At 46.4% G+C, this 27,696-nt stretch overlaps 6 protein-coding genes across 9 annotated transcripts; 2 read left to right on the top strand and 4 right to left on the bottom strand.

Annotated features, from left to right (window-relative positions):
• Window positions 1-253: 253 nt before the first annotated feature.
• LOC100826025 (putative F-box/LRR-repeat protein At5g02700) lies at window positions 254-3,705 on the bottom strand. Its single transcript, XM_003566549.4, has 3 exons — window positions 1,717-3,705; window positions 1,078-1,212; window positions 254-946 (listed from the first exon to the last, which is right to left on the bottom strand). The coding sequence occupies exons 1-3, from the start codon at window positions 2,692-2,694 to the stop codon at window positions 590-592; spliced, it is 1,470 nt and encodes a 489-aa protein (XP_003566597.1). The 5' UTR covers window positions 2,695-3,705; the 3' UTR covers window positions 254-589.
• A 4,453-nt stretch (window positions 3,706-8,158) lies between these two features.
• LOC100826336 (cation/H(+) antiporter 20) lies at window positions 8,159-12,038 on the bottom strand. The gene is made up of 3 exons (XM_003566550.4): window positions 10,573-12,038; window positions 8,880-9,827; window positions 8,159-8,781 (listed from the first exon to the last, which is right to left on the bottom strand). The coding sequence occupies exons 1-3, from the start codon at window positions 11,779-11,781 to the stop codon at window positions 8,422-8,424; spliced, it is 2,517 nt and encodes an 838-aa protein (XP_003566598.2). The 5' UTR covers window positions 11,782-12,038; the 3' UTR covers window positions 8,159-8,421.
• Window positions 12,039-17,385: 5,347 nt separating this feature from the next.
• Window positions 17,386-18,941, bottom strand: LOC100839204. The gene has a single exon (XM_003568930.4). It carries the CDS (start codon window positions 18,820-18,822, stop codon window positions 17,500-17,502), a length of 1,323 nt encoding a protein of 440 aa, XP_003568978.1. The 5' UTR covers window positions 18,823-18,941; the 3' UTR covers window positions 17,386-17,499.
• Window positions 18,798-22,300, top strand: LOC100826648 (putative F-box/FBD/LRR-repeat protein At5g44960). Of its 2 annotated transcripts, XM_014898363.2 has the most exons (4): window positions 18,798-19,906; window positions 21,304-21,438; window positions 21,572-21,852; window positions 22,049-22,300. In XM_014898363.2, the coding sequence occupies exons 1-4, from the start codon at window positions 18,914-18,916 to the stop codon at window positions 22,110-22,112; spliced, it is 1,473 nt and encodes a 490-aa protein (XP_014753849.1). In that variant the 5' UTR covers window positions 18,798-18,913; the 3' UTR covers window positions 22,113-22,300. The 2 variants fall into 2 exon arrangements, with proteins under 2 accessions (XP_014753849.1, XP_010233357.2); XM_010235055.3 differs by having other exon boundaries at window positions 21,572-22,300.
• Window positions 22,301-23,815: 1,515 nt separating this feature from the next.
• Window positions 23,816-25,088, top strand: LOC100826961 (1,4-dihydroxy-2-naphthoyl-CoA thioesterase 1). The gene is made up of 3 exons (XM_003566552.4): window positions 23,816-24,025; window positions 24,134-24,325; window positions 24,827-25,088. The coding sequence occupies exons 1-3, from the start codon at window positions 23,903-23,905 to the stop codon at window positions 24,980-24,982; spliced, it is 471 nt and encodes a 156-aa protein (XP_003566600.1). The 5' UTR covers window positions 23,816-23,902; the 3' UTR covers window positions 24,983-25,088.
• On the bottom strand, window positions 24,806-26,711 carry LOC104582762. 3 transcript variants are annotated; one of them, XR_002963860.1, is made up of 4 exons: window positions 26,059-26,325; window positions 25,596-25,808; window positions 25,374-25,507; window positions 24,806-25,283 (listed from the first exon to the last, which is right to left on the bottom strand). XR_002963860.1 is itself a non-coding variant. In XM_014898229.2 (4 exons), exons 1-4 carry the CDS (start codon window positions 26,620-26,622, stop codon window positions 25,250-25,252), a joined length of 510 nt encoding a protein of 169 aa, XP_014753715.1. In that variant the 5' UTR covers window positions 26,623-26,711; the 3' UTR covers window positions 24,806-25,249. The 3 variants fall into 3 exon arrangements, 1 of the variants encoding a protein (XP_014753715.1); XR_002963861.1 differs by having other exon boundaries at window positions 25,596-25,646; window positions 25,727-26,324; XM_014898229.2 differs by lacking the exon at window positions 26,059-26,325 and adding an exon at window positions 26,332-26,711 and having other exon boundaries at window positions 25,596-25,646.
• Between the last annotated feature and the right edge of the window lie 985 nt (window positions 26,712-27,696).

Here is a 27,696-nt window from a genome sequence, read left to right on the forward strand (position 1 = left end):
AAGTTTAGATCTATTTTGGAATGGATGTGTTGACAGTAGTGGCTAGTCGATCTATAGTTGTACTGAATCAGCGACTCTTATTATAGATCGGAGGTAGTATATACTTGTATATTTTTAAAAGATTTCTATTAGTAGTAATTGACTAATTGTACGATATATTATTTTCGTAAATACAGTAATCCACATCTCATCCCGAATGAACAGTGCGACGATCTTGTACGACAAAACAAAGGCATGAACAGAAGCAAAAGCATTGCAGACCGAAACTGGAACTAAAAATATACTAGGTTGCAATACATACTCTTTTTCCAGACAAAAGATAGGATCAGTGCAGTTTGATGCTGATTTTACTAGCTCTCAGTTGCATGACATACCCTGATAGGATTTACAAAGGAGCTCCAGACTAGAAATAGAGTAGCCACAGCAAATTGAGCATTGGACGGAAAACGAGCATCAGTCCGCTCTAGAAAACAAGTGAGGACAATGTGATATTCAGGTATCAAACCCAACCTCTACAGAACAAGCAGCCAATGGAATCGACCATTCACGAATCAAGGACATGCTTAGTCTGAAAGAGCATCTACCCTGCCTACCAAAGAGCGATCGAAAAAGGATCGGCCATTGACAAGTCATGGGCATCCATATACATGGAAGAAGAACCAAGCCTGAATTCCAATTGAGCATCTTGAGAGGCTCTAGTTTCCACTTCCAGCAGCCTATGTTGATCAGCCACCCATGCCTTGTTGATCTTCTGATCGACACCAAATTTTATTTCTTTTAGCACCTTCGCATTCAAAACAAAGAACCTGGCAAAGCTAGCATATTGCTCACTGCCTTTGTAATTTTCCAACACCAGTTTTTTCAGATGGGTTTCAAGGCATTTGACAGGATCTGGTGGTTCATAGTGACTCAAGTTTTTCAGGTCTGTCTGCCGGTATTTCTCCCACTGAAAATAAAGAAGAGAATATGTTAAATAATTCATACCTACACTGATCAGATGTGAAAGAAATATTATTTTTATTTTCCTTAATCAGATTCATTCTTTTACATTCAAAGCAGGCAAAGAAGAGTACTCACAATGACATAAAGAATTTCCAGGCAGGGGAAGCGACTAAGGATGTCGAGAACTGCATTCAAGTCGGGTCCAGAAAATTGGAGAGCCAAAACTTTCACGTTGCATATCGGATTCTCCAAGCTCACTGGGATTGTTCTCTAAAGAAAACAATGAAGATCAACAAATAATACTATATATTGTATAATAATAACGAAAGACAAATAAAAGCACAACAAACCACAAGGTTCGCACACGTAAGCTAAATTATCTGCTCCGTTTGTTTACAGTGGGTCCAGAATATAAAGGTTGAGATTGATCATGTAAAACTCTATTAGAAAAAACTATATTGTGCTACAATACCTATATATTTCTGTGTTGCTTACTAGACCAGGGAAATAGGATTCAGCCTCCATGTACGTGTGATCATGTTTAATTTTCCATACAATTTAGCTACAATATTTTCTATATTTATAACGATATCTCTCAGTGCAATATAAGGCCAACTAAATTGAACAAACATTTGGTCTCAAGGGCAACTAACTAAAAAAGTAACACCAAATATTACAGTATGTAGTAATTAAGTCTAGCTATGCAAATGCGCGAGCCGCTCGCTAGTTATGTAAGAATTTCAAATGCAAGAGTGAAGAGGCTGCCGCTGCTACCTGGAAGACTTGGTGGGATGCAATACCGATGTCAGAGACAAGGGGCAACAAAGGCCCAACTATCTCCAGTCTAGGTGCCCTGATTACCCGGATGATCTTGCAGCCTGAGCCCGGATGAGGTAGTAGCAACCTTTCAAGGTGAGGGGCATCCTCGATGACCAATTCTCCTTCGCGCAAAAGCCAAGAGGAGAGGCGAATGGTCTTAAGAGTTGGTGAGCTAACGCGGAGGCAAGCCACTCCACAAATTGTATCCAAAAATAGAGTCTCCAAGGCATGGCAGCCAGAGATCAGTCGATATAACACATCCTCGGAGATGGAAACGAATTTCAGGGTGAGCTGCTTGAGAACGGGTAGATTCAGCGGATGAGCGATCTTGCAGTAGCCGATTCTGGCCACGAGGAGGGTTGATGCGAACCGAAGCACGGATGATGGCAGCGGAAAAGGCTCGGTTAACTGACGTGTTTGCCCAAATAGACGGAATTTAGGAAATAGATTGAAGCCGATATCCAACTCCTGGAGATTGGTGAGGCCACGGGAGTGGAACCAGCTCTGGATCTGAGCTGAATGGTCCTCGTCATTGAAGACGCGGATGGAGGGGAAGTGGAAGCGGCGGGCAGGGCCAGGGTGGTCGGAGAGGATGCTGGAGACGATGGCGAAGCCGTTGGAGTTGCCGAAGGATAGGCCGGTGGCGTCGAGGTTGAGAGGCGCGGAGCGCCAGAGGGGGCGCCACCGGCGGGCTATGGCCTGCGTCCGGGCACCATCCTTGGTGGGGAGGAGAGAGATTATGGTACCGAGGACCGCATCAGGAAGGCTGCTTATGAGATCTGCCCGCGCCCGCGCCCGTCTCCGCCGCCTGCGGCTTCCACCGGACGCGCCCCTCTTGGCTGCGGTGACGTCCGCCGCCCCCGTCTTTGTGGTAGCTGGTACCGGCGCCGCCGCCCCTGCCACAGATACCTCTGCTGCCGCCGCCTTCTTCATGCCCCGCGTGGGGAATTTGGGGGTTTTAGCGCTGCCTTGAACTGCTTCGGGGGTGGCGGCTTGTGAGGTGGGGAGACGGGATGGACGCGCCGGTGACCAAGCAAAGCACTACATGTCTACATGGAACTTGAACTCTCGTTTCGGGTTCATACTTCATAGGATTTTGAAATCACAAAAAATAGGAAAAATATATGATTAGAAAGTCATGCGCATTTCAATTGTTAAGATTTTTCAATATGATCTCACCTAATGTTTGGAATTCTTAAAAGTAATGTAGTGTTTCTCTATTCTATGAAACGAAGGATACACATGAAAAAAAAATTAAGTGTTGAAATTATGTGGAAATCATTAAGAATCCTTTAAACCGTATGAGCCATTGTATCCGGTAGGTGCACCCAATTCCAGCTGCACATCTTTAGATGTTTGTAAAAATTTGAGAACTTTGAACAAATGACTCAGGATTCGTATCTAGATGTGACAAATCCGATTCAATTATTTCCGGACGGACTAGTGAAGCTTGCACGTGCAACGCACGTCTCCACAATACGTGACAACTTGGATTCTACATTTTTACATGATGACTTTTTTTTCTACGGTTTTTCTGTTGATCTTATTTTTATGCCAAAATGCTAAAGTTGGGTCTAAAATGATGCCCACATCTTATTCATAGAATTATCAAATCTGAACCACAATGACCTTAAAAAAAGCACCCTAACACACTGAAGTTGATCAAAGTCATTCGAACATAGACAATATTTAAAATCATCAAATCTGAACCAGTTAAGAATACGGGATTAAGGTCTATAGCGGAATTTGCAAGAAATAGTTGCATACCCTGAACCCAAACCCTGAATTACACTCCGCTCAAACTAATTGTACTCCAGTAGGACCACACTTATAAAAAAAGTAGTCTGCCCTACTTGACTCGGTATGGGAAACAACCTTGAAAAGTAATTTCGTTTGCATTACTGTTATAGCAAAGAAAATTCCAAAAGTAATTGAGCGATGAACCGAATTAGCCATAATAACTGTGCAACGACATACTTTCTGGCAGAAGTTCTAGTGCAGTCAGAGTTGCACATATGTTATGCTTTTGCCATATGTTGCATATTCTTGTAGAGTGCATATTTCTTTGGCATATCTATCCCAAATAAGTGCCTGAACATGCACATGTTAGTCAAATAATCCATGAGCGGTAGCAAATAATATCAAGGAGACATTGTATTCAAGAAAAAATAACTAAGCTGCCTTTACTGGTTTGACCATTTATTTGTTGAAGTTTTGATTTTATATTATCATATATGTTTCTGGGAACTGTAAATCCAAAGTTAAGTGGTATCATAGCATTTGAGTATTTCTTGTATCATATCATGACCTGTAAATGTATTGAACACTTCAAAGGTCTCTGAACACCTGAAAGCTCTCTGAATTTTTTGACAACAGCCACTGATGGAACAAGGCAAAGTAGGTTTGGTGCTGGTTGCTCCTCTCTGAAGAAACTACGGATGGATCAGCTTATGCTTGCTCATTTAATCAAAATCCTGCAAGAAAATAGAGAACTGATGTGAGATTATTTGCACAAATTGGACCAAAGAATGCCCTTGAATCCCTCGTCAAAAATTAACTACAAAATTTAAAAGTTCTATCCAAATATAACATCAACCTTCAAAGGAATTAGTAAACGCGACACAAAACCAGATAATTTTCCCTGATTGTGTAGAAGGCAAAAATCACAACAAAAGAGACATACATTTCAGAAGAATTGATTGCGACCTATTGTCATCTACGGCATCTCTTTCAGAAATAAATTTAGTGATTGATTCTTTCATGTGGCTTCTACACACCTCAAGTTGGAGAAAAAATTGATCATCGTTGGAAGAAATTACCAGGTACTTTTAGTGCCTTTGGCTATTAAAGTGGCGCAGTAATGATATGCAGTATCGACAACAAGTCAACAATCAAGCTCTCAAACTATAGAAGCTTGTACCTTGTAGAAATCGCTAGAAATCGATGCCATGGCAGTGATATAGGTCACATAGCACAAGCAAGTAATGAACCTGATTTGCAAATTAGTATTACCTGCAGGGAACATAGAGCAAGAAGAGCTGTAGGCTGCTGCAGGACGTCATGGTAGCCGAATCTACATGCAGAAGTGAGCGGACCGGCGGTGTCAGCTTGGGGCGTCGGCGGAGTGCGGCAGGGGAGGCTACGGCCAAAGGGACCGCGCGACGCGGCCGGCGGAAGTGCGTGCAGCGGCGACCGGCGCCTCGTGGGAGAGCAGCGCGCGCCGGCGCCGGCGGCCGCTCGAGTGGGCGACGGGGGTCGTCGGGCGCGCGCGGAAGGGCGGCGGCAATCGTCGGGCACGGTCGGGCGCTGGAAGGACACATGAAAGCTTGATTGGAAGAATTGGTAGCTGTGTACGTGCGGAGGCAGAGGATAGTCAGATCGGGTGGCAGAGTTAGTAGGACGTCAATTAAACGCTAAATGTACAAAGGAAAAAAGTTAGGAGACCGAAAGTTAGTTGTTAGAGCTGATTTAGTGGACCTAATTGTTTGTTAATTGTAAGGTGGGAATTGTTTGTGTACGTTTTGTGGGGGTAGACTTAGAAAAGAAAATGTTGGTGACTTTACAACTAGTAGAGACAGAGATGAAGTATGATATAATACTTAACTAGCGGGTGACCCGCGCAGATTGCGCGGTTAGAATTGTATAATGAAATATTTTTTAATATATTTTTAGTGCACTAATTTTGCATGCAGTCTAAGTGTATTATATTTGTATGCAATTTAGACTTGGTTAATGAGTCTTTGGGAAATTTGATTTGTTATATTTATTTACTTTTTGGTGATATAGATTTTCTGAATGATTAGATTGGTTCATATCACACCGATTATATTGTACATTAGATAGTCATTACATGTTTTACTAAGAGAGTCGTATTTTATTACCATTGTCTGCAATACAAAAGTGTTCATCTTATACTCGTAACACGTGTGTTTTTTGCTGCATTATTTGCATGGAAATTCTTTTAATCATTTTAAAAGTGCTCTTTTAGACATCATGTATAGATTCTTTAATCCTGAATTATTATTTCGATATTCGTGATGCAATAAGAACTTTTCAATCCAGCCAATTGTGTCTGTATGATTTTTCAGATTTTCTTTTAGCCGAGGTTCCACACGAAATATCCTTTATTCTAGTGTGTTTTTTCTGGGGTTTCTTGTTGCTTTTGACGGCGAGTGGCGAGAGTTTGTTTGACTTGCGGTCATGGTTGTGGAATTGGTTGTGCCTTTGGTAGATTAGATTCCAGCTGGCGTTTCCATGCGAGGGTGCTGTTACCTATCGGCAGATGTAGATTGCTCCATGCCGATCACATCAAATTTGTTCGTTTTCCTGACTTTTCTCTACTCGGTACCTATCAGAAATCAATTTCTATAGCTCTGTACCAATATTCACTTCTTATATTTTTTTATCTTTGTAGCAACGTTAAATTCCTATACGGAGTTTCTTTTTTTTTGCGCGTGCGTACCAATGAGATTTGGTCTATACTACGTAACAAACCTCTATGTTATCTTCTTATCAATTTGTCTAAATTTTCTTTTATTTTGAATTGCTTCATATTGATCAGATTAAATTTGTTTCTATTCCCTATTCTTTTTTCTACTCGATACCAATCAGAAATCAATTTGCATATCTTTATAGCTATGTTAACCTCGATGAGATTTGGTTTATAGTACTCCCTCCATCACATATTAAGTGACTCAAATTTGTCTAAAAATGGAAGTAACTATATACTAAAATATACATCTAGATACATGTCATATTTCGACACTTAACCTGGTACGGAGGGAGTACTACATAACAAACCTCTACGTTATGTTCTTATCGATTGTTTTTATTTTGAAAAATTACCGATTTGTTTTGATTTGCTTTTATTGATTGCTCTATACCGATGAGACATATTACCTTATGTTAAAGTTTTTTTAAAAAAATTGTCTCGAGGTCTCAAACATCTACTGTGTTTTTTCATCGTAGTTGATGTATGTAATTTTTCTAATTGGTTCATATAGATTCCAAATATATTTACTTTGTATTTGGTGGCACGGCTACATGCCAAAGGCCGGGTATCTACATCCAATACAATCGGTCTGGATACATTGCACCGTGTCTACCGGTGATACATAATTTGCCCGTCTCCAGCGAGTTATTTTTTTAAAAAAAATGCGATTCAGTTCTGATTTATACGAAGATTATATTTTTATTTTCATACCGAGACTTTTTGTTCCATATCTTCCATATTGTTTCTGTACTGAGGTTGTTTTTTTCTGTTTGCAATACCGCAAAATTAAGAAAACAAACTGACCTCGACGGCTCCTGCCGTCCTGCGACGCCGAAAGTGTCAGAGGCATGCGGTGGCTTCAGTAAAGGAAGGCTGGACGGCTGGGTCCTGGCATCGGCGGCATTTGGGGAAAACGGGCAGCGAGAGGTCACGGCGGTTGCAATTGCAGGTTGGCAGTGCGGTAATATGGCGGCAGCGGCACGGATGCAACGGCGAGGGGACGGCCCAGCCGCATGAGTACAGCAGCGAGGCAGTTGCACTTGCGCGGCCCGTTCGACTACCTACTACAGCTGCTGCGCGCGAGGTGGCGACGCGGCTGCAGTATGCCGCAATCCCGCCGAATCAAGCTGGTCGAAGCAGCTTGATGTATGCCCCGACGTATCCAGCGAATCTTAGGAATTCTTCTGCCTATCCATGCGTTACCAATTATAGCACGTACTGTATTATTCTTTGGTTTACATGCCATGTCTTTCCCTGTTTCCATACCGAATTGATCTCTATATCTAGATTATGAAGATTGATTTTTTTCATGGATTCTTAATGTGATTGATTTCAAACCAAGTGTTTTTCTTTTTCATACTTTTCTATTGTTGTTTTCATGCTACCGAGATTTCCATACGGTTGTGTCTGCTACTTTAAAGTATTCAGAACTGCTTTGGGTTTTAATTATTTGCTAGATTGAATCTCCACCGTCCGATAACTTTTGTTAAATCTGAGCTATATAATTTCTGCTACTTTAATTAGATATTAGATTTAAGTCCGAGCTACTGATTCAACCCATTATCGTTGCCTGAACTACATTTGTTTTTTTTTTATTTCTACGGCTATAATTAGATTGGAGATTTTATGAAACTGTATACATGTACTCAAATTTGTCCAAATATGGATGTATCTATACTTAAAATCTAAAAGGTGTTTAGATACATGTAATAGAAAGTCACTAAGTATCTTATATTATCTATGATCTTGACTATATGACTGTCTTATGGCAATTATCATAATTAAGTTTTTAATCGTCGAATAATTGGTGGTGTCGACCCGCGTCCCCGGATCCCGTTCCTCGACATGAACGTTCCGGGTTCTTTAACTATGAGACTGTCCACCAAATTTCCCCAAGATTAACTGTGATGCAGAAATTCAGCTGGACGAGGATTTGTTATCAGAAATCGAGCTCTTAGGGAAAACACAATTTGCAGAACAATATGCAATCCTCTGCATTCACTTTGCCATTGCTCTGCTAAGAGATTATTCGTGGCAGATTTGCTTATTATAACCATTTAATTACATCCGTGTCAAATAGTAGTACCATACGCTGATACGCAGTCGTCGTCGTTATCATCGTCATCATCATTCCAGTCGGTACTAGTACTAGTAATCAGCAGTACTCCCTACGGCTCGCCGTGGCCGGCGTGGGCGTCGATGTGGACGACGGAGACGGGCACCTCGTCGGCGGCGTTGACGTCGTGTTGCTGCACGACGAGGACCGACGCCGCGACGCCGTGCCCCGCGGACGCCAGCGCGTCGCCGACGGGCCCCAGCTCCGGGTGCTCGGCCGGCCGCCGCACGGCCAGCTCCGCCACCATGGAGCTCGGCAGCCGCCCTTTCCCGACAACGACGAGCCCGTACTCCCTGCTCTTCCCGATCCCCACCACCTCCTCCACCACGTCCCCCGCCACCACCCGCTCCTCGAACCGCACCGCCGCTCCCATCCTCTGCCTGAACTCCGCCACCGCCACTTCGTCCATCTCCTGCATTCACTCCTCAAATTAGTACTACTCCAGATCGATCTTAATTTCAGCCATGGCGCAATTGCTTGCCCTGGGGATTGTTGATTAATTAATTGTACCTTCTCCATGTGGCCGTTGGCGGTGGCGGCGGCGGAGAAGGTGTAGATCTGGTCGTCGGAGGTGGGGCGGAGGGCGACCACCTCGGCGGGCTTCTTGCTGCCGTCGAGGAAGCGGACGACGTTGAGCTGGACGCCGGGGTGCTCGGCCATGCGGCCGGCGAGCTCGAGGGCCTCGCGGTCGTCGGGGCCGCCGAAGAAGACGACGCAGACGCCGTGGGCCACCTGGTCGGAGCTGACCTGCTCGCCGCCGCCGAATCCGCGGTCCACGAGCACGGCCACGGAGCACGGCGCCTCCCGCAGGATCCGCCGGTTCACCGCCCGCCACTCGGGCCCCAGGCTCTCCTCTTCTCCTCCTCCACCTCCGGCGCGCTTGTGGAAGGGGAGGACGACGAGGGAGACGCGCTTGTCCTCGGCGACGGCGGCCACGTCGTCGTGCATCGTGTGGAGCGCGGACACGGCCGTCATGGGCCGGACGCTGACATGGCCCAGCTGCGCGTAGGTGCCGAACGCCACGTCCATCTCGCGCCCGCCGCCGCCATTGGAGGAAGCACGCCGGGACGAGAGGAAGGCCGGCACGCCGTTGCGGCGGGCGGCGCGGGCCATGAGGATGGAGGAGGTGCGCTCCGTGAGCTCCACGAGGCGGAGGATGTAGAGCTTCACGAGCCGCCGCGGCTGCGTGTGGCCCCGGATGGTCTCGATGAGGTTGATCAGGGCCGGGACCTCGTGCCCGCCGTGGATGCAGGCGAGCACGCGGAGCTCCTTGGCGTTGGCGGTGGCGGCACCGGCGGAGGGGGAGGCGGGGGCGGAGGAAGCGGTGGGGCCGTGGAGCTTGCGGTGGTGCAGGCGGCGGCGCGCCGGCTTGTAGATGGCCATGACCGTCGGCGTGGTGATGAAGGTGGTCACCAGCGCCATTATCACCAGGATCGCAAACATCTCCTCGTTCAGAACCTGCAAAGTAATTAAACCACCCGGAATAATGAGTAACGTCAACTCAAATTCGAAATTCATGGGCACGCTCTGTTTCCAGACAAGCTCTGGAAATATTTGCGAAAATGAACAGGAGCTCATGTTTGACAACACAAACACGAAGAAATTCAAATAAAAGTTTTGTAGTTTGAGTTCCGAGGCAGGAAGGATCGGGCCAAGAATGCACGAGGCCTGGCGTGGACTTTTCCTTGGCTGACCGCATGAAGGAGCCACGTGGCACCATGGAGCGGCGCATGAGGGACACGTGGTCATCATTCATGCGGCGATCCCCTTTCTGTTGATTCTGTACTCTGGACTAACGTTTGTGATGAAAAGAAAGCAGAATTTGACATTCGAAACAAGTGATTAGCCACTCGTGTCACTTTGCAGAAACTTGAACAAAGTTGTAGTACTACGGTGCATCATGTCAAGTAGTGTCTGAAAATGTGCCGTGCACGTAGACACGGTTCATACAATTCATGTGAGGATGGACTTTCTTTTTGCCTCCTACTACCAAGCCGTCGATTAAGCGGCTTGGCACGTAGAGCAGAATCTAGAAAGGCACTGGTTGATCCTCCCCATCCCATGTATCCAGTGACACCAACAAAAGAGGAGGAAGCAGCTGACTCCTGCTTTTGTCCTCGCACGGGAGAATTGCGCTGAATAATACGGAATAAATTTTAACAAGGCGTATACCATATACCAAACGGCGTACACGTATACGTACCTTTCGTTCTCTGCCGATGTTGAGGACGATGAGCTCGACGAGTCCCTTGGTATTCATCAGCACACCCAGCACGACAGCCTCCTTGGCCGCCATCCCGCACGCCATGGCCACGGCAAACGTGCCGAGAATCTTCCCGGCGCACGCCGTCCCGATCACGAGCGCCACCACCCCGAACGCCCTCCCTCCTCCCCTGAAAATGGTGGCCACGTCCGTCTTGAGCCCGCTGGACGCGAAGTAGAGCGGCAGGAGCAGCTCCGACACCAGGTCCTCGACGCGCTCCGTGACCCTTCCGGCGAACCCGCCTTCGTCCTTGGGCACGGTGAGGCCGAAGACGAAGGCGCCGAAGATGGCGTGGATGCCGATCATGTCCGTGGCCAGCCCCGACGCCAGCACGCCCGCCATCGTGAACCCGACCCACACGGCGTCGTTGCTGTACTCCGCCCGCCGCGCCACCCACGACATCAGCGGCCTGACCGCCGCCATCCAGGCGCCGACGAACGCCGCGCCGGACAGGAGAACCCAGAGCGACGTCACCGGGCTGCCGCCGTCGGCGGAGATGGCCACGGCGAGCGCCAGGAGCACCCAGGCCGCCACGTCGTTGAACGCGGCCGCGGCGAGCGCCGTCTCCCCGATGGGCGTGGTGAGGAGCTTGAGCTCGGCCAGGATCCGGGCCAGCACGGGGAACGCGGTGATGGAGAGCGCGACGCCCATGAACACCAGGAACGGCGCGTACCCGGCCTGGTCGGCGCCGGGGACCGCGCCGGCGCGGACGACGAAGGCGACCCCCACGCCGCACGCGAAGGGGAGCGAGATCCCGGCGGCCGCGATGGCGAAGGCCCGGCGGCCGCTGCGGCGGACGGAGCGGAGGTCGAGCTCGAGGCCGACGAGGAAGAGGAAGAAGAGCAGGCCGAGGCTGGCGGCGGACTCGAGCACGGGCGCGCTCCAGGGCGGGAAGAGGGTGCGGAGGTAGGCCTTGTTGCGGCCCAGCGCGGAGGGGCCGAGCAGGATGCCGGCGACGATCTCGGCGATCACCTTGGGCTGCCGCAGCGGGCGGAGGAGGAAGGCGAGGAACCGGCTGAGGAGCAGGATGAGGAGCGCCTGGATGATGAGGAGCGGGAACGCGAAGTGCAGCGGGTTGTCCCCCTGCCACATCCCGTTCGAGGACGTCTTCACCGCCGCCATCTCCGACGAAGAAACCGATGACGACATCCGGAAGACGAGTGGAGTTTTCGTTCCCGCGAAGCACTTCGAAATTGAAATGGGATCAAGTTAACTCGGTACTAGTAGGAGCCGGGCTCGTGAGTTTGTGCTTGCTGATTGGTGGAAGCTAGGCGGAACGGAAAGCGGCTGGCCGGGGCGGGCGGGGAGCTCGTGACAAAAGCTAACAAGATCGATCGATACACGGGTGGTGATGGATTATTCATGGATCGCATACTACATACTTTCCAGAGTCATACGCACAAGAGAAAGTATTGCATTTCCTCTTGGTCCAAAGACTATACTGAGATCAGAGAAGAGAGAAGATCACGTGCCTCCCATTCTCAGCAGGTGTGCAAAGCCAGGACATATAAATAGCGTACCCCCGATCCATATTAATTCACTCAAATTTGATCAAATATTAATATATTTATGTCTAACAAACGTCTAATATCTCAACAACTAATATGGATCGAAGGCAGCAGCAGAATACTGAATACGTACGACGTCTGCCGGCCTAGCTCGGCTGCTCGGTGACCTTCAGTTGAGACTAGCTTAGCTAGTTCTCCGCTGATCGACACCTCTACACCATAAACGAGAGACGCGTCGCATCGCATCGCACGCACATATGCCGCTACGACGACTACCTCTCGATCGATCCCCATTGACTAATTACGAAGTATACGGAGTACTATAGCATATATTGTGTACTGCATCGCTATGATTGCTCCTATTCATTTCTTGACGTTTCGATTAAAGCAAAGAGACATTGATCGGTGAACACATGGCTTCTTTCCTCAGCCGTTGAATGTGCTTGCATGCACGCGGCGCCCCTAGTTAACTAGTTAATCACTACACACCTTTTGCATCTCCAAAAATCTGGCGTGGGTCGGCTAACCATTGCACGGTGTTCAGTATACTTGGAGCTGCAACTTTGCAACTCTCAGGGTATCCTTTAATCCTTCTTAGTTCAATCAAATGAACTAAAATTTTAAAATGATATAATTTTTCAATTAGTTCATTTGTTTGAACTAAGTAGGGTCAAAGGATATCTTGAGGATCATCATGTTGCACCTCTAAGTATACTAGCAGGAGTACTGTGCTGTAAAAAGAAAGACAGAAGCGCTGCCCAAGTGCCCATTCCTCAACGGCTGAAATTGGAAGGTGCACTCTCTGATCCATAATAAATGTCAGAAATTTAGGCCATCCACAATAAGACGATTAGAAGGGAAAACTATGGTCAAAAATAACAAAATCCTAGCTTTTAGATTGTTTGGGATTTATTTCCAGCCCAAAAACTGGCATCGATTCTTAACTTCGACTCTGACGTTTAAGTGAATTATTAGTGTTTAATAGTTGTCTAAACACCACTAAAATATAATAGCTTGTATTGGAGGGTGTGGAGCTTATATATGTGTGTATATGGACGTCTTATATTTTTCTCGATCTCTCTATCTTTAAACGCAAGCGCTCTTGCATAAAAAATTGTCTTAAACGTAAGGACAACATGCTATTCATTCTCTCTGTTCTAAACTATAAGATACATTTTAAAAAAATAACAGAAATTTCAAAAAATCATACCAACATCTAAGTACTCTAAATTAGTTTTATGATGATATAAAACTTCATAGTCAACTTATTTAACAATTTAGATGTTAGTACTTCTTGATAATCGCAATTAACATTAAAAAGTTTAAACGGCTGCCCCCATTAATAATTAGGCATGATTAACAAACCATTAAGCATCTGGTCTCCCCAAGATTAGAAAATTTTATCACTCGATCGATTGAGTAATTAATTAGTTCTGGGCCAGGCAGAGGAGGAGTATTGGCGTTGAACGAAAAAGGCCGGATGGACGTGTGGAAATGGCATGACCATCGAGAGAGGAGTGTGTAAAGCAAAGGGGCTATGTTAGCCAGCTCCGTGGAATCAAAGTCTCTGATTTGCACCGAAGAATGCAATGTTAACGTCCTGGGAATCGATGGACAGGAAACCATAAAAAATGACAGGTTCTCTATATCCAATAGTGGTAACAAAGCATACCACAAACAACAGTGGAGTCTCTTCACGAGCAAAAACTAATGATTACCACTGACGGCAGAATATTTGTACCCTGTTACCGAGTGATATCCGTGTTAACTGACTCAAATTTGTTTAAAAATAAACGTATTTATATATTAAAATACGTCTAAATACATGTAATGTTTCAGCATTTAATATGGGACGCACGTAGTATTTACAAAAAATGAAAACAAGTCCAGAAGGTAGCTCAACCCTAGAGCGTCCGGAAAGTATAAAAAAACTAATACTGAACAAGGAGAAAATAAAAGTACCTAACGCTCTCTGCTTGAACTGCCGTACTGAACAGCTATCCAGTTCTGTAACCTCAGTAGGCACTCTTCCTGCGGGAGGCAATTTTATTTAAAAAAAAAACTATATCCAAAAGCAAAGCTTCAGTCTCGTTGGCATGGATGCAAGGAAGCCACAGCCACTGTATCAGAGCAAGATTAATGGTTTAGCCAGCAGTTGGCTATAAGATTATACTACTTTATCAATATATGACCCACACTGCATTTTCACATGGTTCCTAGGAGCACGTGCTGCAGCTGGCTATTAGCTAATAGCCACTCCTCTTCTCTCTTCTATTCTCTCACCTCCAACGAAGCAAAAATAACATATTTAAATTCTTATAGCCTGCTTGCATCTCTTATTATTCTTGCTCTTGCTCTTAGCGAGGGAAGCGAAACTGTCTTGCGTAAGATCAAATCGTGTACGACGAGCAGACTGAGAAGCAATGTGCCCAGATGGCCCCACATGCTGACCGTGAACTAATTTGAGTCTAATCGTGTCAAGCTATCGTACAAATAGTGTCGTACGTATATCATTGTTGTTGAGGGAAAAGTGCAATTGTTGTTGAGGGAAAAGTGCAGGACCATGTAGCAGGGTTCCTCAGGAAGGGCAATGTAGTAATTAATCTTTTCTCTGAAGATTAGTCACTAGGGTCAACGCATCCACTCTAGAACAGAGCTAAAGCTTGGAAGGAAAAAAATTGTCTTGCTTTTTTTCAAAATAAAGAAAACCCCATTGGACACTTTTTAAATGAAAACAATATATAATGTGTCCGTGAAAATTAATATACAAACAAAACTGTAAGAAAAAACATTGGGAAAGAAGTAAAATAAAAGAACTGAAGGAAAAAAGAACAAGTGAAAATAAATAAATTTTAGCAATAGAATATAATAAAAATAGAGATGGAAATAAATAAATATTAAAAGGTAAACCAATTGGGGGGAAAACTGGAGTAGTTAGCCTAAAAAGAAAAAAAACTCGGTAATAATAGTTTGTTTTCTCTTTAATAAAAAATAGTATGTGGTTCTCATTCATAGTCAAACAATCATAACAATGAGGCTGACACGAGACATTAAAACATATCCAGTGCGCCGTGCATCCAACTTTACTCGCGCATCGTAGAAGTTGTTAAAAGTTCCAATAAAACATAGAACGTTGATACAATATGTATACATCATTCCACAAGAGCTCAAACCCATCTCCAGCCGTGGAAACAAAAGGAACAAATGCACTAGGAGTATAAGTGGTGGTAGTGCGTCAAATTAATGGCTCAAACTTAAACTAATCCTTTAATTTTGTATTGCACTACTTTGTTTTATCCTTTTTTTTAGCAAAACACCCCGGCTTTACTAGCTTAACACAAATGTTGGAATACAAGTAATGTCAGGGATGTGAAGAAGCCGCAAACGGCGACCAGCAGTAAGGGTAGAAGCCGCCTTAAAGAGATTGTGAGCATCATCTGGTGGCCGAGGAGCATAACGCATCGAAGCTCCCCTTTCTCCGGCACCATCGCACTATCGCACTGTGCATGCATGCAGAGGTTGCCTGCCTTGAAATTCTTCACCACGTTCAGGCAATCAGAGGCCACTTGGACCTGGTGCTCATAGCGAAAGCCAAAGCTTCACAACAAGCTATGGCCTCGAGAATTTCCGGTGTAGTGAGACCATCGATCGTGACCGACGACGCCCCAAGATAGGCGCCATTCTCGGCAGAAAGCTGCCACTGCACCCGTCCTTCCGGACCGGGAGAGGCCGAAGTCCACATTGATCTTTACCATCCCCCCACCTCGATGGCTTGGCAGGTAAATGGCAGGCCGCGCCATTGGTGTAGCATTCCCTTGTGCTTGGAGAAGGGAATCTGAAGATCATCAAGGAAACGCCGGATGAAGCCGACAGTTGAGAGTGGACTTTGAAATTCTTCGTCGTGGATAGCTGGTCGGCGCGCGCACCAGATGGCCTAGAGAGTTACGAGGATCTTCGTCAGCTCTGCTTGCTTGCATGTCTCAAACAGCGATGTGAGCCAGGTTCTACGCTGGCTGCATCGGATTGTATGTTGTTAAATGCAAACCATCTAGACCAGGGCAAGGGTGGCCCGGCCCGGACGGCCCTAAGCCCAGCGTCACTGACTTTTATGTCCCATGTCCGGTCCAAAAGCCCAAAAAAACCCGAGATGGGTTAAAATCATTATTTTTCTAAAAATAGGTATAAATAATCATTTATATATACCGACAATAATTATTTTAATGCATAAAAGGCTGTTTTTCTGGGCTCCCAGGCTGGGCTTGACACGTTTTGAAACAGCGTACACGTAAAACAGTAGTGTTCGCTTCCGGGAACAAGAGAGTCGCGCCTGGTTCACCTGAATAATTCGATCCATCAGTTCAGACTCGATTACTGGAAGCAACGCCGACCTATAACCGTGCCTGGTGGCAACCCCTGTTGTGGCGATGCCGGCGGCGGTTCCCCACCTTCCCATTCTGTTCTTCACCACCGTGGCAGCGTTGGAACCGAAACAGTTCTAAAACCTCCAAATTACCCAAAAAATTGAAAACAGGCAAAATTTAACTAAATTCAGCAGAATTTAAATGAAGTTAGAGGGTTTAGGGTTTAGGCGATAGAGGAGAGGAGAGGACGAGAGGGAGGAGGCGGTGAGAGGAATGCCGAGCACCGCCGGTGGTCGACCGCTTTTTATAGCGCCGGAATGCGAACCAGCGGGCGTGTGAACACGGCGATAATGGGCGGGGCCGGGGCCGCGTGGCAACCGGCGGATTATCGCCATTAAAATTAACTCGGGAGCCGAGGAGGGGCCGGTTAGAAACCGGTGAGGCGATTAATTGGACGTTGACATCGCGCGCCCGCCGCTATAACGCGATAACTTTTTGGGCCGCGCCTGCTAAATAAACAAATTGGAGAGGCCGGCTGGGTCGAAATTTTCGTGCCGACGCCCCCCAAGCCCGTTTAGGGGACCTTTAGGGGGTGCGGCTGGAGTTGCTCTTATAAACCCAAACGGAGGGAGTACATTTTTATTTAGTTTTTGTTGAATGATACTCTCTCCGATTCATAATAAATGTCTCAAATTTAGTACAAATTTTATATAAAATTGTATTAAGTGTCAGTCACTTATTATAGATCGGTGAGAATAATAAATAGCTGAGATGTGCAACCGGAGTTTGGAGTTGGGAGCAACTACCCGATATTTATTTTTTTGTTTCAACCAAAATATTTAGCCCACACAAGTTCACTAGTACTGCAAGCAACACAATCCAGATAGTCGCACTACACATTATTTTCATAAATCAACTCAAAACAAGAAAAAAGAGCTACGTACTTTTCAGCTTCGCTTCAGTGCTTCGCTTCTACCTTAATTAATACGGAGTATTGCTCAGGTACCCCTGCAGATCTCACTTGTGCAGAAGGCGGGCAAGAAATTGCTACTCTTCTTGGCATCAAGCTCAGCCCATCCTCGCAATTCTGCCTTCCTCACATCAATAGAAAACATGAGTGCCAACTTCTCCATGTGCCTGGGTACTCTGGTTTCAGAACGCAAGTAAACGACATCATCATCCATGCTTAGGATGGGGTATCCCACCGGAAGTTCCTTGATGGTCTTGCCGCTCAGCATAGCCATGAGATGAGAAAGACATGGGTCACCAGCTTCCTCCAAGCCGACGTCTTTAACGTCAAGTACACAGTCACGGCGCCATGAAGAAGAACCAGCCGGTATCGCCATGTTCCATGTCGTGGACTTCCAGCCATCACGGACGATGACCTGGGATTTCCTCGACCTATTGCGCACCCAGTCAGCGTAGGAATCAGGGACGGTGGCATCCAGCTCTTTTATCGACTCCAAGAATTCCAACTCGACATACTTGATCGAGTCTTTGTTTCGGCTGATCGTCACGTCCCGCAGATAGCCGGGGTCAGAGTTTCTGAGGAGGCGTTCCCAGTTACGTCTCGCCGGCGCCGGCAGCGGGACGTCCCGAAGCCGTGGGCGTTTCTTGAGCACGTCGCAAAAGAAGATGCCGCGCCAGAGGTCCACCCAGGCGACCGTGCCGTGGTCACCACCGACGGTGATGGTCTTCCCCGTCTCGTGGTACAGCCTGTCGACTCCTCGAGGTAATGGGATAAGCTTGTCCCTCTCCAACCCGTTTACTGACAAGCGCTTGGAGATCCAGCCTTTGGAATCTGAGGATCTGTAGAGGTGGAGGTCAAACTCCCACCGGAGGAGCGTGTCGCCGTCGTAGAGGGAGGAGCAGATGCCGAGGGCAGCGACGGCATAGGAAGCGCCGGCTTGGCGGCTGATGAGGGCGGTTGAGGAGTGGTGGAGTCGCCTGGGGTGCGGGTTCGGAAGCAGATGGAGCCACGGGGCGCGAGTGCTGTACACGAAGTAGTCCCTGTCGAATCTGCTGCTGCTGTTGGGGTCGACGGCGGGAACGGAGAGGAGGACGAGATCGGCGTCGGTGGCGACAATCTTGGGGGGCCCTTTGCTGCGGAAGTCCAGGCCAGGGCAGTAGACGCAGAAGTGGGAGACGAGTGGCGGGCGGGCGGCGCGGAAGGTCACCTTGAGAGGCAAGCCGCCGCTCGTGGTGCTCTCGGCCGTGGTGTCGTTGCGGAGGTCGGCGATGTAGCAACACTTGTCGAGGAGGACCAAGCCTGAGGCGCCGGACTCGGGAAGAGAAGGTGGAACCCAGGAGGAAACCGCCATGTCCGTCAACAGATCCAAAGCAGAGGCTAGGGGATCGGATGGGAGGACGGAGGCGGCGAGGTTTGGGAACGAAATTTAGGGCTAAGGTCCAATGCAGGGCATGCCCGTTTTGAAACAGAGGAAACGTAAACTTGTACTGTGCGCTTATGGGAAAACCTCCAAATTACCCACACGGGCCATGAAGAAGGCGGCGGCAGCAGAGGTACCTGTGGCGGCGGCGGCGGTACCCGCGACCACAAAGGATGGTGGCGGAGGCGGCGATCTCATAAGCAACCTCCCTGACGCCATCCTCGGCACCATAATCTCCCTCCTCCCCACAAAGGATGGTGCCCGGACGCAGGCGATCTCCCGCCGATGGCGCCCCCTCTGGCGATTATCGCCTCTCAACCTCGACGCCACCGGCCTGTCCTTCAGCGATTCCAACGGCTTCGCCATCATCTCCAGGATCCTCTCCGACCACCCTGGCCCTGCCCGCCGGTTCCACTTCCCCTACATCCGCGTCCACTATTACGCGGACTATTATTCATCTCAGATCGAGAGCTGGTTCCTCTCCCGTGGCCTCACCAACCTTCAGGAGTTGGACATCAGCTTCAATCAATTTGCTAAATTTCGACTTTTTGTATATACAAGTGACTGTCCTGAGCCTTGCCTGCTGCCATCATCCGTGCTTCGCGTCGCATCAACCCTCCAGGTGGCCAAAATCGCCTCTTGCAAGATCGCTCATCCGCTGAATTTACCCGTCCTCAAGCAGCTCACTTTACAATCCGTTTCCATCTCCGAGGATGTGCTCCATGGGCTCATCTCTGGCTGCCGTGCCTTGGAGACTCTAGTTTTGGATATACTTCATGATGTGGCCCTCCTCCGCATTAGATCACCAACTCTTAAGAGCATTGGTCTATGCGCTTGGACTTTGCGCGAAGGAGAATTGGTCGTCGAGGATGCCCCTCACCTTGAAAGGTTGCTACTACCTCGTCGGGGCTTAGGATGCAACATTATCCGGGTAATCAGGGCACCTAGACTGGAGATTGTTGGTCCTTTGTTGCCCGGCGACCACGAAATCAATGTTGCAAACCAAGTCTTCCAGGTAGCATCAGCAGCCTCTTGACTCATGCATTTGAAATTCTTATATACATAACTAGTTCGGCGGCGCACACATTGGTGTAGCTAGATTTACTACATATTGACATATTTGGTGTTACTTTTTTTAGTTAGCTTCCCTTGAGATCAATTGTTTTCGATTTAACTGGATTTATATTGGCATTAAGATATATGATTAAAAATATAGGAAACATTGTAGCTAAATTGAATGGAAATTAAACATGATTGAATTTTTCAGAATATTTGCATTAAGTTTCCACTAAGTTTATAGGTTTATAACCTTGGTGTTTGACAATGAAAGATGATTGGCATAATTATGATCGTAGTTAGTCATGCAAAACCACAGAGTTTCATGAAAATCCTACCCTTTCCCTCTTCCACTCCTCATTATGTATGTTCCACCATAATTTTGTGAGGACTTTTTTTCTTGCAAAAAGAAGGATCGTGAGGACTTTTTACCATAAGAATTAAATCTACGCAGTGACGGTTTGTAACTAAATCTTATGTTCTCTTCCTCCACCACTTCACCACCGACTGTACTGCATTTTCCTTTTTCTTTATTAGTTGTTATTAGTTCAATAAGATGCTTCAATGCTTCCAACATGTGCAGCTTACTTTAATTTCTTGAGTTGCTTCCTCTTAAGACATTAATAATTGGCGTATGTTCATAAGAAATTAATAAGTTGGTAAATTACTGTCTCTCCATCATTCTCTTCATAGATTGTTCTTTCTTACCATGCTTATGATGTATATTGACTTCTAAATTTACTACAAATGTGATTACTTATACATACCTGGCATGATTTGTTGCTTTGGACCTTTAGTGTTGTGTTACAATATTTTTTGCTCCTTTGATACGATACCTTACATATACCACACCAACATTGGCCTACTGATTCTCCATACTTGCATGCCATTGCCCGTATACATATGCATACATATACTCTTTTGTTCTTCCCAATTTTACTGTTTATCCGTTGCTTCTGGCTGCTGTGTATCCTGCTGGTGCCTCGCTAGTTCTTCCTTTCGTAAGCTGGCTTTATGGATGCAACATGCTCTGATCGGCGTATCAGACGTTTGTAGTACTTGGATTCTTTCTCCTAGACGCCGTCATCTTATTTGGGTATGATGTCTGGCAAAGATGGAGCAATTTGTAGCAGATCACACATAATTTACCAACTTTTAAATATTAATTATGTTTCCAAAAAATTAGCTGTCCTTTTACTTTACACAGAGTTCTCATACATTCTTTCCTATATTCTGGACCCACTGTAAACAAACGGACCAGATAATTTAGCTGATGTGGACGAACATGGTGGCTTGTTGTGCTCTTGTTATATATAATAGATAGTATTATTTTTTTATGTCCATTATTTTCTTCAGAGAGTAATCCCAGCCAGCTTGGAAAATCCGATATGCACCGTGAAAGTTCTGGCTCTCCGATTTTCTGGCCCTGACTTGAATGCAGTTCTTGACATCCTTCACTGCTTCCCCTGCCTGGAAACTCTCTATGTCATTGTGAGTAATCCTCTTTGCCTGCTTTAAATGTAAAAGTTGAATACCCGATTCTCACAAATAAAAATAATATTTCTTTCACATGTGATCTACTGTAGTTATGAGTTCCTTAACATATTATCTTCTTTATTTTTAGTGGAACATATTTTGGCAAAGAGACCTGAAAAACGTGAGTCAGTGTGACCCACTAGATCCAGTCAAATGCCTTGAAACCCATCTAAAAAAACTGGTGTTGGGAAATTACGAAGGAAGTGAGGAATATGCCAGCTTTGCCAAGTTCTTTGTTTTGAATGCGAAGGTGCTGAAAGAAATCATATTTGGAGTCGATCAGAAGATCAACATGGCATGGGTGGCTGATCAACATAGGCTGCTGGAAGTGGAAACTAGAGCCTCCCAAGATGCTCAATTTGAATTCAGGTTTGTTTCTTCCAAGTATATTGATGCCCATGACCTGTCAATTGCCGATCCTTTCGACGGCTCATGGGTAGGCAGTGTAGATGCTCTTTAGAAAGAAGCATATCCTTATTTGTGAATGGCCGATCCGATTGGCTGCTTGTTCTGTAGACGAGGCTGGATACCTGAAGATCATATTGTTCTTGCTCGTTTTCTACAGGGGACTGATGCTCGTTTTCCGTCCAATACTCAAATTTGATGCGGCTTTTCTATTTCTAGTCTGAAGCTCCTTTGTAATAAATCCCATGAGGGTATGTCATCCAACTGAGAGCTAGTAAGATCAGCATCAGTCTCCTTGTTTTGTCTTTTGTCTGAAAAAGGAGTATGTATTGCAACCTAGTTTTTGTTCCAGTTTCCGTCTGCACTGCAATGCTTGCAATTAAAAGATATCCGCATACTTCTCTTTTGCTTCTGTCCCTGCCTGTGTTTAGTTGTACAAGATCCTTGCTATGTTCATTCTAGGATGTGATTAGGATTACTGTATTTGGGTTAGAAGAATGGTTTTCTGCGATCACAAGTCAACCAGAGGTGATGGGTCAGGGTTTGCGGATCTGCGCTGGCTCGAGCTCGTTGTGGATCCACCATCGCAGAGGAAGGAGATGAGCCGCAGGGGGTAGCCGCTGCCTGAGTAGCCGCCCGTTGGCCGAGGAGGTAAGTTTTTTTTTTGCAAAATTAAAAGATAAAAATGGAAAGTTCACAAACATAAAAGTTGAAAATTAAAACCTCAAAATTAGAAAATAAAAAGTCAAAGTATGAAAAATAAAATTAAAAGCTCAAAAAGCAGAAAATATAAAGTTGCCAAAAAGGCAAAAAAAAACGTGTCGGAATTCAACCGCCCGCTTCCATCCTGGCGGTCGTCCGTCCGTTAGCTCCCTCATCGCTGCTATGCTACGACGAATTTTCGTCCGACCCCTGCTCTTTGTCTACCCAAAGGCCAGGCCAGACCAAACAGAACCCCAAGCCCAATCGGGCTGACCATTCCCCATCGTCTTCTCTCGTATAATTCTCTCTCGTGCCTGCAAGCTGCTGGTGGTGGTTCTTCGCAAGGTCGTCGCCTCGGCTCTGCCACCGGGATTGCCACCACGACCATCCCGCCCTTGTCTAGTTCAGTCACGCGTACAGCAAAGACATCTCAGGCCATGTGGCATCCATTGCTATCAACCTGTCTAATCCATCTAGAAGTACTTCAGAGCATGTATCTTCCATTCATTCATATTAGCAGCTAGCTAATCCATGACATCTTTCTTTCCCTTTAAAATTTAAAGAACACAATTAGCCATCTTTAGGTTCCAATATCCTTGTTGGTCATCGGAAGAATCCCCAATTTCGTCCATGATAAAAGCACCTTCATCATCTTCGCAAAATACTTTGTTTTGTTGTGCTACTTCATCTCAAGTTAAATTTGATTCCATAACCTACCTAAAATTGCCAACAAATAGATCAAAGATGCTGCTACCTGAAGCTTATAAATTATGTATGAACACGTATAGGTTGGATACAAATAATACAAAAGAAATCAGGCTAACAACTACTCTCTCCGTTTCATAATTCTTGTCGAAATATTACATCTATTTAGACGGTTTTTAAGAATAGATACATTCATTTTTAGACAAATTTGAGACTAGAATTATGAAACGGAGGGAGTATCTGTTAGGAGACATAGATACCTCGTTCTATCTGACATTTCCATCTGATTTCTCCGTGGTGCTGCAGATTACACCTGAGTTGGATTGATTTGCAGATAAGCAAGAGGAGCGAAGAGGAAGACGCGTCATGTTTTGGGGAAGAGGAAGACGCGTAAGGTTACGGACGGGAGAAGAGAAGTTGTGGAGAAACTTCTACAGGGGGCAGCGTATTTCGAGTTTGGGCCGTTTGGATTTGGGCTGGGCCTCGGGCAGCAAGAGCCTGGGAGCAGACGAAGGTAAGCTCATCTCCCGTAGTCCCCACCATACTCGAAACAATCAGCCTCTCCTCCACTTGGCAACTCTTCAACCACAACGCGCGCAGGCAGCGGATGGCCGGCACCGGGTCCGGGTTCGTGCCGGACAAGGCGCTGCACGCCCTGGGCTTCGAGTACACCCTCGTCACCGGAGACGAGGTTGTCGGCCGCCTCGCCGTCACCGACACCTGCTGCCAGGTACGCTACGCCCGCCGCCGCCGCCGCCCCCGCCGGAGGGCTTGACCGACAAGCAAAGTACTTGCTACTTATCCGCTTATGATGATGATTAATTGCCGGGGAACGCAGCCGTTCAAGATGCTCAACGGCGGCGTGTCGGCGCTGATGGCGGAGTCGGCGGCGAGCATCGGCGGGTACGTGGCGTCGGGCGGCAAGAGGGTGGCCGGCGTGCAGCTCTCCATCAACCACGTCCGCGCCGCCCGCCTCGGCGACCGCGTCGAGGCCCGGGCCAAGCCCGTCCACGCCGGCCGTACCATCCAGGTAAACTACAGAATTCCTGCTCCAGAAATCCTTTGCTCGATCAATCAGATTGATTCCTGATTGTTTGGGTGTTGGAAAAAAACAATAGTACCCGGTGCTACTAAATGGGGCGACCGGAGGATGTTGAGCTGCACGAGTTTGACACTTTGACTTCTGTCTGTCTCACAAGTCACAAGTCTTGTTTGGCGTGCTAACATTAACAGGCCATTTTTACTTCCTTTCAAACATGCTAAAAAAAGAAACAAGTTCAGGGGAAGAAAGTGACAGACAGATTAGTTGCAGCAGCTCATCATTACTGACCATCTTATGACAATGCATCGTGCTGAAATTAAAATCTTAAAATTCTGGTACAAAGCTATAGATTTTAATTTCAGCATATACATTGCTAGACTCACTCACTGAACCCAGTACAGCACAATAAAAGTATAGATGTGGACATTTATGGAGCTTCTGGATCAAGAGATACCTGTATTTTGCTGATTTTTTACTCATCCTAAACAGGTTTGGGAGGTCCAAATATGGCTAATGGATCCTACAACTTCGGAGCGCACAACTTTGGTGTCAACAGCAAGGGTCACCCTATCAGTTAGCAGGCTGCCAATGCCAGAGCAGATGAAGAGCTTTGATGAAGGCATCAAGAAATACGCCAGACTGTAGGGAGCGCAATATGTTGCAATCCAACCAAAATTAAGTACAGTATTATAAATTTTAAATGTATGTGTAGAAGAGCTTTGGGTCATTGTGCAATATGGTATTTTCATCACACCACATTACATTTGCCAAGCTACATCAACAGGGGTAGTGTGACAATCATCATTTGCGGAATGTTTCTGCAAATGTCGAGAATTTGTCACTTAACAAGGACTGACATAGCTACAGACCCTGCTTTGGTCCTCCAGTCCAAAGATCTTCCTAAAACATTAGTCATCTCTCAGATCTATTTATTGTGAAACTTTGCCTGCATAGTATCAAAAGGAAATAAAATTGAAACGGTCATTTAATTCTTCATTGCATTCTTAGGAAGCTAATGAAATGTGTAGTATATTACCTAAGGTTCTTTAGTTGGCTAGTTATATCACTGATCTCCATAATGGACAGCTTTAGCGACGATAAAGTTCCCGGTACCTCTTCTGCAACTACTTTCGACAATTTATGAGCTATCCTTTCCAGCTGCTTCAGGGCCTATTCACAAAGAAGAAGAAAATGTTTGGTCAGAAGAGTTTTTATATACTTTGCAGAGTAGATACCATTTATCAGATGATTTACTCACTCTCCATGCCGGAAATGAGAAGATAGCTACTGACAGAAATGAGCTCATCACCTGAAATTAGGATCAGGAAAGTTGAACTCTACCAAACAGGCAAACAGCAAGTCTGTGCAAAAATTAGAATGAACTTCGACCATGAGAAATATTGGATGCAGGAGTGGTGTGGACAACTCTCCACTGTAGGTGACCAACGAGCAAGAGCAACGTCCGAGAGAACTGTCATAACTAGAATTGAGTATGACCAAACCATTTATAGCAAGCATATTTTTACTGAATGGTCAATTCTACTACTGCAGGCAAGCATCTAAAAATAGCTCTGTATTTTAGCACAAATTCACGGTGGCGACACGATTCTTGAAAACAAAACCTTTTGATTATGGATGAGCTATTTTACAGAGACAGAAGAACTTTAATTGCTTATATGGACAGAGAGACGATCATGTTAAAATGGGTTGATCCAACTTACAATGTTCCTGGAGCCAGAAAAGCAGGTTTAGCAGCTAGCCAGGTAGAGTGGAAAGAGGGGAAAGGTTGCACGGTGGAATAAGAAAGTGACAAAGAACAAATCAATGATTGTTAATTCACAATTTTGCTACGAGTACAAAATCAACAGCTGACGATGCTTGTAAGTTGCAAACTTGCAATGTTGAATTATATTGATACAAATGTTGAGGTCACTTTTATCCAAATATTAAAAATGAAAATAAGCGCACAAATTTCCCAAGTAATAGAGGCAAACCAGGGCGAGAACAAAGAGGAGGAAGGCGAGCCCCGTCGTGGCGTCTCTCCGAGCGGCACTGGCGGCAAGCGACAGTGCAGGCGGCCCCTGTACCGCTGCGAGGCGCGGTTGGGTCTCGCGGCGCATGCTGCTGCCGGCGCCGGCTAGCCGGGCACGGGTGGACGTCGAAGCGCACGTGGCCTTGAGGGAGAGGCGGCTGCGTGGGTGCCTCGGCGGTGGCGGCGGGAGCGTCACATCCGGCGAAGAGAGGAAGAGCCTGCGGGCCGGGGCTGTCTGGGCGCCGCCCCACATGGCGGCGACGGACGGCGAGGGAGAAACCCGGCGGCCCCCCGAGAGAGGTGGGGAAAAACACGAAATTTAACACTCTTGAACAAAATGCCACATTTTCGTACTTTGTTTTAGAAGCACATCTTTTCTTTCCGTACACACACTTTTCGTTTTTTTTAGGGAAAGACACACTTTTCGTTGCCACCTTGACAAAACACCATTTGTGCTGTTTTCAGCCATTTTTTCGACTTGGGCCCTTTACTAGACCAAACTGCCCTTGCCAATTAAGATTCAATCTTTTTTGAAGGACAAAAAAGATTTGCCAATATAGTAATAAATAAGTAATTAACAATGCTTGAGGGCGGACGAACCCCGACAAAAAAACAAACTACACTGTTCAACCGAGAGCCGAGGCCTCTGCGGTAATCCAGACGGCAATTCTTTCATGTGGAAAATGACCAGGGGACAGGAGCCGACATATTTTGGAAAATACGAGAACTGTGCTCGTTCCAAATCTCCTAGGCGATCAGGATGACAAGTGAACACGCCCCTTAGAAGGCTTTTCAGCGGGCACTTAGTCCTAAAGAGTCAAAAGGTGGCTGCAGCCAGCCGAAGGGCAATGGGCAGTCAAAGGGCAGCCCACCCACTAACAAGCAGCGTCCCATGCATGCTTGGAGAAACGATGATCAAAGAGGAGGTGACCATTAAGATTCAAATCGATTCATCTTACTGCTGTATCCACTGAATGAGAAAGAGAACAGGGAGTTGGAAGCAGTTGGTCTCAGCAGGGAGGGAGAGCCACCGCTGCAGCCGGACGAGCCGTAGTCCAAGAGATTCCGCCGGATGAGCGGTAGTCAGCTGCGATCGGCTATTGCAGTTCATATTCAGGCTTAACATGAAGGCAGTTCTTCAATGCCACATGCGGGGAGGAGCGGTAGTCCAAGAGGACCATCTTCTCGGATGACACCTCAAACTTCAGATGTAGTGACAAACCAGAACATGGTTCATCCTTACACTCCAAACATGCAGACACCTGGCCCGGTCCTGAGATTTTGAGGCCTGATGGGAAACTTGAACTCGAGCCCCTAATATAGGTAT

Source organism: Brachypodium distachyon, chromosome 2 (assembly GCF_000005505.3).
Source record: "Brachypodium distachyon strain Bd21 chromosome 2, Brachypodium_distachyon_v3.0, whole genome shotgun sequence".
Taxonomy (NCBI): Eukaryota; Viridiplantae; Streptophyta; class Magnoliopsida; order Poales; family Poaceae; genus Brachypodium; species Brachypodium distachyon.

Coding starts and splice junctions, on each gene's coding strand:
- LOC100826025 (XM_003566549.4), bottom strand. CDS start 2,694: ATGAAGAAGGCGGCGGCAGCAGAGGTATCTGTGGCAGGGGCGGCGGCG. Junction 1,213..1,716: donor CATCCCACCAAGTCTTCCAG/GTAGCAGCGGCA, acceptor TGTTTTCTTTAG/AGAACAATCCCAGTGAGCTT. Junction 947..1,077: donor TGGAAATTCTTTATGTCATT/GTGAGTACTCTT, acceptor CTTTATTTTCAG/TGGGAGAAATACCGGCAGAC.
- LOC100826336 (XM_003566550.4), bottom strand. CDS start 11,781: ATGTCGTCATCGGTTTCTTCGTCGGAGATGGCGGCGGTGAAGACGTCC. Junction 9,828..10,572: donor ACATCGGCAGAGAACGAAAG/GTACGTATACGT, acceptor ATTACTTTGCAG/GTTCTGAACGAGGAGATGTT. Junction 8,782..8,879: donor CCAACGGCCACATGGAGAAG/GTACAATTAATT, acceptor GAGTGAATGCAG/GAGATGGACGAAGTGGCGGT.
- LOC100839204 (XM_003568930.4), bottom strand. CDS start 18,822: ATGGCGGTTTCCTCCTGGGTTCCACCTTCTCTTCCCGAGTCCGGCGCC.
- LOC100826648 (XM_010235055.3), top strand. CDS start 18,914: ATGCAGGGCATGCCCGTTTTGAAACAGAGGAAACGTAAACTTGTACTG. Junction 19,907..21,303: donor TTGCAAACCAAGTCTTCCAG/GTAGCATCAGCA, acceptor TATTTTCTTCAG/AGAGTAATCCCAGCCAGCTT. Junction 21,439..21,571: donor TGGAAACTCTCTATGTCATT/GTGAGTAATCCT, acceptor CTTTATTTTTAG/TGGAACATATTTTGGCAAAG.
- LOC100826961 (XM_003566552.4), top strand. CDS start 23,903: ATGGCCGGCACCGGGTCCGGGTTCGTGCCGGACAAGGCGCTGCACGCC. Junction 24,026..24,133: donor TCACCGACACCTGCTGCCAG/GTACGCTACGCC, acceptor CGGGGAACGCAG/CCGTTCAAGATGCTCAACGG. Junction 24,326..24,826: donor ACGCCGGCCGTACCATCCAG/GTAAACTACAGA, acceptor CATCCTAAACAG/GTTTGGGAGGTCCAAATATG.
- LOC104582762 (XM_014898229.2), bottom strand. CDS start 26,622: ATGTGGGGCGGCGCCCAGACAGCCCCGGCCCGCAGGCTCTTCCTCTCT. Junction 25,647..26,331: donor TCCTCTTTGTTCTCGCCCTG/GTTTGCCTCTAT, acceptor TCCTAATTTCAG/GTGATGAGCTCATTTCTGTC. Junction 25,508..25,595: donor TCTCATTTCCGGCATGGAGA/GTGAGTAAATCA, acceptor CTTTGTGAATAG/GCCCTGAAGCAGCTGGAAAG.